General features: G+C 39.3%; 1 protein-coding gene and 1 long non-coding RNA gene across 2 annotated transcripts; both read right to left on the reverse strand.

Annotated features, from left to right (window-relative positions):
* Positions 1-2,447: 2,447 nt before the first annotated feature.
* Positions 2,448-4,517, reverse strand: LOC307174339 (SLA class II histocompatibility antigen, DQ haplotype D alpha chain-like; the record flags this gene model as incomplete). The annotated part of the gene is made up of 3 exons (XM_079898099.1): positions 2,448-3,625; positions 3,951-4,315; positions 4,435-4,517. The coding sequence occupies 3 exons, from the start codon at positions 4,515-4,517 to the stop codon at positions 3,504-3,506; spliced, it is 570 nt and encodes a 189-aa protein (XP_079754225.1). The 3' UTR covers positions 2,448-3,503.
* Positions 4,518-4,530: 13 nt separating this feature from the next.
* LOC307173672 lies at positions 4,531-5,668 on the reverse strand. Its single transcript, XR_013823898.1, has 2 exons — positions 5,520-5,668; positions 4,531-4,696 (listed from the first exon to the last, which is right to left on the reverse strand). It is a non-coding gene; the product is annotated as an uncharacterized lncRNA (long non-coding RNA).
* Positions 5,669-7,165: the final 1,497 nt, after the last annotated feature.

Consider the following 7,165-nt stretch of genomic DNA (forward strand, 5'->3'; position numbering starts at 1 on the left):
TTTATTTTAATACAAAATTAAGCCTCAGTCACACGTAGCTTACAGCCAGAGTAGTGACAGTATACATTACATATCGTAGTGCATTGGTGATTATATAAAGACCAAATGTCAATAGCACAAATCTAAAATAAAACATTCCCATAGGCCTATCTAAAGAAAAGAACACTGACAGCTGCGGCCCTGTGCGAGCACAAACGAACCGGACAGGTTTGTAGACGAGATGGATGGAGAGCGCGGCTTGCTTGCGTGACGTTACTACTCCTCCAAAGATTTTGTGATGTCTAAAGAATGAAATCATTTATGGTGGTTATTTCTACGGCACAAAACAGCACAAATCGAGCACAAACAAAAAGCACCGGTTTGGGGCGATTTGGACGGCATGGGGTGGAGAGTGACGTCACTGTCCCGAATCCAATGTGTTATTTCTAAGGAGGGGAAAAAGATACAATGTTCATCGTAACGGCACAAACCGGCACAAATCGAGCACAAACGAGCGGCACAGTTTTGCAACGATTTGGACCATATGGGGTGGACAGTTATGTAACTGTACTTAAAAAGTTTATTTTTTTATGTTTAAGAGGGGATCGTAGTTGCACTGTTTCTTTCAACGGCACAAACCAGCACAAATCGAGCACAAACGAACGACACCGGTTTGGAGCGATTTAGATGATGTGGGGTGGAGAGTGACGTCACAGCTCCCGCATTAAATTTGTTATATCTGCGAAAGGAAAACAGATACAGTGTTTGTTTTAACGGCACAAACCAGCACAAATCGAGCACAAACGAACGACACCAGTTTGGAGCGATTTAGATGAGGTGGGGTGGAGAGTGACGTCACAGCTCCCGAATTAAATTTGTTGTATCTGCGAAAGGAAAACAGATACAGTGTTTGTTTTAACGGCACAAACCAGCACAAACCGAGCACAAACGAATGACACCGGTTTGGAGCGATTTGAAGGACATGGGGTGGAGAGTGACGTCACGCAACTCAAAAAATAATGTTAAATATCTCAAACACGAAACCAGCACAAACGTTGGTTTTTGCGGCACAAATCAGCACAAACCCAGCACAAACGAATGGCATAGTTTTGGAAATGATTTCGTTTTATGGGGTGCCAACTTCACGGAGGTCTCTTACCTTACTGATTTGGTCTTTTGAATTTTACAGGTGTTTTGGACACACATACAGTAACTCCTGTATAAAGATTATGTTTGAAAGTTATTCAAGAGTGTGAAACTTTGCATCACAGCAGTGTGACATACCCCTGACAAAATATGTTGGCGTGTAAAAATACACACAAAGAGTTTAGCACAACTATTTACACACACACACACACACACACACAAATATCTAACTATAAATTGTGTCGCTTTGATAGAACCTTGATATTACCCGTTTTTTGGGGGGTCAAAGAAGATGGCAATAGTCGAAACATCCTAAGCTCATCTCTTTAATTTTGTGCTGGATGTTGAAGTGCTAGGGACTTCCATGATATTTTCTAGCATGAAGCTTTGTCTGGATCACTCAACACAAAGTTTTGTGTTCTGACCACATGAAGATTACACTAAGATTTCTTGAGTATTGCATATTTGCACTGTACCCCGAAACTTAGTAATCAACATGTATCCCTTGTGGTTGTTACACACAAGGAATAATTTGAAATGTAAGTTTGTAAAAAGAAAAAAAGTCAGTTCAGTCATACATTTAAAAAGTTTTCTAAGTGAAAATTGTGTTTTACTCATGTGAGGACACTGTTCGGCTACAGTACTAATAAAAGATGCTGGTCATCAGTCTGTTTTAAAGAATAAAATTAAGTAAAAGTATTATTTAAAGATAATAGACAACTTTCTTTGCTTTTTGTGGCAAACAAATATATAAATGTTTGAACGTTTTAAATCCATATGCGTCTTTTTGTACTCAGAATTTTGAAGTAAAATATGTAATTTGTTGTTTTGCAACACACACACACACACACACACACACACACACACACACACACACACACACACACACACTATGGGTTGGGTTAAAAACTAAAACATTTTCTTTAAAAAATACTAAAATAACAATAGTAACGAACAAATTTATATACACTAAAAATAAATTTGTGTGCGAGCCCAGAGAATCACCAAAGCTTTTGATGAAGTGTCATTCTTTAAACATCTAGCCTAAGCAACTGTCGTAAAACCATTAACAAACCCATTTAGGATTCACTCTTCCCCCGCCAGTTCCACTCGTAAACACCTTCACTGTGAGTTAGATTTTTTTGATTCTTTGTCTTTTTAACACTGATCCTATTGGTGTTTGGAACTAGATACAGATGTTCTAGAAAAACAACACCTTTTCTTGTTGAGAAGAATATAGTACGGGGTGTGTGGGTAATTGGGACTCTTTGGCTTGATGAACGCGTCTGATCCTTTGTATTAGGCATTGACATAAACCTATAGTAAGTAAGTAAGTAAAGTTTATTTCTAAAGCGCTTTTCACAGATAAAATCACAAAGTGCTGTACACGAGAAAGGTAAAACAAAACAATATAAAAAAATGTATATACATATGTAAAATCAAAGTGACACTAGTGAAAACCCATCAACCAAAAGCTTTCTTAAATAAACAAGTCTTCAGATCTTTTTTAAAAGAGTCAACAGAGTCTGCCAGACGCAGAGACAGGGGCAGGGCGTTCCACAGTCTGGGGGCAACAGACTGAAAAGACAGGTCCCCTCAGGTCTTATAACGAGTCTTGGGGACCATAAGCAGGTTCTGGCCAGAGGACCGAAGAGTTATATAGTTCAGGTACTACTGATCCTACTGCGGTGCTCACACACACACACACACACACACACACACATACACACACACACACAGTTGTTATTAAAAGAACACCCCCAAACATGTTATTCTAATGAATATAGCCAGTGTGGTATAGGTGTAATGGTATTCCTGAATGTCTTGACTCAAATATTTTGACTCAATTAACATATAGTCTACCCTATTGATCAACCAGCAAAGATTTTGACACTCAGGGTGTTCACAATACGTAATACTTGTTTGGGTGAATTTCACCCCCAACAGTCAAAGGAAAATACAATCAGCAACAGTTTACCCCCAACAGACTGGAAGGAGCCAGATACCCAGGATTAAAAAAAAAAATCATAAAATTGATCTGGGGTGAGATATAACCGCCGTAAAACATATTTGACAACCACTGACCAGTCAGTTTGGCACTGTAAATCAGAGACACTGTTTTCTTGACAAATGGATTGCCTGCCAATCATGAGTCATCAAATGGGGGTCATAAATCAAACATAAAGTATATGTTAAGACTACTTAGGACCCCAGTCAAATTTGAACATTATTTGTCATGTTCAATGGTGCACAAAATTATTGTTTTTTAGTACCAAAATGCTTAATTTACAGAACTTTCATTGGAGGAGAAAGTAAATCAGAAGTACAAAAAAATCGTAATTACAAAATAAGAATGTGTTCATTTTATATCAGAGCTGTCAGTTGCAGTTGTTTCCTTTAATGAGGAAGAAAGTTCCAGCAGCGACTCCCAGCAGTCCCAGAGTCAGACCCACTCCACAGAACACAGCTGGACCAACACTTGGTAGGGCAACGTCCACTTCTGAAATACACAAGCACATGATGACGCATATGCCACAGAATGTAAAAGCACAAATTTCATGTTTACAGTAAAGTGACATTTTTAGAGTTTTACTTTTTACACTTTCATCCTAATTTTTATGAAACTTTGTTTATGATTAATGTCTACAAAATCTTTCTAATAAACTTCTCAAGAAGTATTTTTTTTAGGATATGTCATGCTTGCCCTAAATTGTTTAAGATGATGTCTGTTGTAAAATATCAGTTGATCTAATAAAAAAAAGAATTAGGGAACAATTAGAATGAATAAAAACCGTATATCTACTGAATATGAAGCAGTGCCTCACCCCATGTTTTGGTTTGATGGCCTGGAATGGATTTGTGGTTCACAGTGCAGCTGTAAATGTCTCCCTCTTCAGGCGTGAACTTCAGAGTGGAGAAGATGTTGAAGGTGCCGTCATTTTTTCTGCGGTACTGGCTTATACTCGTGTCTTCTGTCACAATCTGATTGTTTTTAGTCCATGACACATTGACAGGTGGAGGGAAGAATCCAGTCACATGACAGATGAGGGTGTTCTCAACATCCTGCACCACAACAGCTTTTGAATAGATGGAAGTATCTGGGATGTCTGTGAACGCACAAAAATAGAGGCTGATTTGTAGTTGGGACCTCTGTGTGCATTTTATCTTGGACCACAATAAATAAAAAAATCTTGATTATATTGGTTGTAATTTCAGCAGCTGATTTCTTTGCACATCTCCAAAAAAGTAAACTTCAGATTATTATATAGATTTTGTATCCATCATGAAAAAAATATTATAATTTTATGCAATGTGGATGTGTTACCTAGTTGTTCATCCGGGAAGTTGAAATTTCTAATGTCTGTGCCTAAGTTTTTTTTGCAGACCTCCATTTGACTAACACCAGTCTCATACAATCCAGGAAAGCTGAAAGGATCTGCAAAGTCAGGTGCTGTCCCTACTCCTCCTTTTCTAATGAAGTCTGAATGGAACAGTTCCTCTCCATCAAATTCAATCAAATATTCTTTCTCTGTATCAGAACATCCAGCAAATTCAACATCCCTGTGCTCAACTGAAACAGATAAAGTGTTATGTTAGACAGAATGGATTAACAGTATGGATGAATAACAAAGGATGATCTTTATCTGATGTACAATCAGTACAGTGATAGTATTTAGAAACAAACTATTTAAAACAACATTGTTTCTCAACCCTAAAAAAGTGCTATTGAATAGATAATATATTATACTGAAGGATCTAAGGATTCTTAGTAGCAACCTTTGTGAATAGTTTCAAGAGAGCCACGGTAGATTTGTTTTATTTTATTTTTTTAAATATCCATTCATTTCATTGCCATTTAATTATTCCATTTAATTATATAATCATTTATTATACGTTTTTACTAATTTCACTGATTCATTCATTGATCATTCATTTTATATTATTTTCAATTACTGTTTAATCGTATGTTGTGTACTGTGTTGTCTTCACAAACAAGTCAGAGAGAGAATGTCTCAATTTCAATGCTTTAATACCACATGATGTGAAGCATTTTTCATTGCTTTGGTATAATAACACTTGAATTTGAGCTGGTCAGACAATGTTTGACTGAACATTGAACAGACACAACTAAGATTTGTTAGTCTTATGCTTTCTGCTCCACTGGCTTAATTCCTCCGCATGCCTCTTAGGCTGATAGAAGGCTGTTGTTTAGATATCAGACAAAATAAAGTTAAGCTAATTTTGGGTATCAGACAATACTCTGCTGACAGGTTTTGGGTACCAGACAAACATCTTTTTGGGATTTAAATTTTCCTCATGATCATACTTGCTTATCTATACATTAACTTTATAAATCAGCAGATATCATTTTATTAAAAAAAATTCTGACTTACCTTGAGTCTCAGTTCTCACAATAACAGTGAGCATAAGCAGGACACCATACATCTCCATTGTGCATTCAGAAGTGAGTAGACAAACACATATCAAACAGTCCTGGAGTGAATAACAGGCAGATCTGCTGATCCCTGATCAAGTAGAAGCCTCCCAATCACAGCAACCAATCAGAAACTGAGCCCTACTCTGACATCACTGTATCTAGTTAAAATTATGTTCTATTTCAGACTTGTTTGTTTGGTTGTTAAGAAGTACGTTTATTTACTCCATCTGTATTGTATTCTGCTTTCCGTTTTGAAATTTGTATTTCAAAAATCTATGAATAATATTTATTTACATGTATAAAACTATTTTCATGCATTTATGTGAATGTGTGTGTGTGTGTGTGTGTGTGTGTGTGTGTGTGTGTGTGTGTGTGTGTGTGAGAGAGTGTGTGTGTGTATAATTATTTTTAGAAACAATGTTCCATTATTTATTCATAATATTATTCACAATGCTGAAAATTTTAATTATTTGTCTTTATACTTTTATTTATTTTTTATGCTTTTCTTTAATGCAATCCTTGATCCTTGATTTTGAAACTTCTACATCAACTGAACACTGTTAGAAGTTGGAAATGTTGCTAAAGCGGAAAACCTCACTAGAGCAAATACTGGAATCCAATCCAGCCGGCCCTGGAGTTCTCTTACGAGAGGTTCTCTCGTACTGCGTAAGAACTTACGCTTGGGGGAAAGTCTCTTTCCGTGAGATACTGAAGCCAAAAATTATCCTTAATTTTTTATATAATGCAAAACGCGTTGCAGCAGCATACAGACATAGGCGAGGCAGCTTGCGCGCCTATTGGCTGCCCTGCGGCAACTGCAGCAGCCTATCGAGAAGGCCCTCTTGACGCCTTGACCAATGGGGGTGCTTCGCGCCCATTGCATAGCATCCCGCCGAAATAGGCGTGGCCTAGGGATATAAATATAGCGTCGAGAGGCTGGTTCACTGATTTTCATCTCTTCAGCGGAGCTCACGCATCGCTGGACCCTGAGAGAAGCCGCGCCGTCTGAAGAAGCCTTTCAGCGGGACGAGTCTGCATCGAAGCCGCTGGCCGCGCCGCCTTCTGCTGACATTCCTGCTGCGCTATCCGGTGCACTATATCCTTTCATTGCTAGTGTGTGTTCGCCCCGCAACTCACACTTTTTTCTCTCTAAAAGAGCCGAGCGTCTTTTTTAAGATGCCTCGCACCTTCTGTGGCTCGTGCAGAGCCCCTCTCAGCGACGGGGACCGCCATGTTATTGCGTTTCCTGCCTGGGAGAAGATCACGCAGCTCTTGCGCTCGCTGACGGCGGATGCCCTCATTGCGAGCTGATGCCTATGGCGACTCTGAGGACTCGCATGGCACATTTCACGAGTCTGCACCCCAGCCCGCTGCGCTGCAGCGCCGTAAAAAGTGCCGCGCTCAGCGAGGCTCTGAACCTCCTCCTACTGAGATGAGCTCGCCGGTTCGCCCGCCAGCTTCGCCGCCTGCTTCACTCGAGTCTATCACCCCGGACAACGGCCGCTGTCTGCCGCCGTTTCCGTGGCGGATGAGTCTGATGATGTGGCATTTGCAGAGGAGGACAGCTGCTCTATCCTAGCGTCAGGCAGTGAGGATTGGTCG

Source organism: Squalius cephalus, assembly GCF_949319135.1.
Source record: "Squalius cephalus genome assembly, chromosome: 16".
Lineage (NCBI taxonomy): Eukaryota > Metazoa > Chordata > Actinopteri > Cypriniformes > Leuciscidae > Squalius > Squalius cephalus.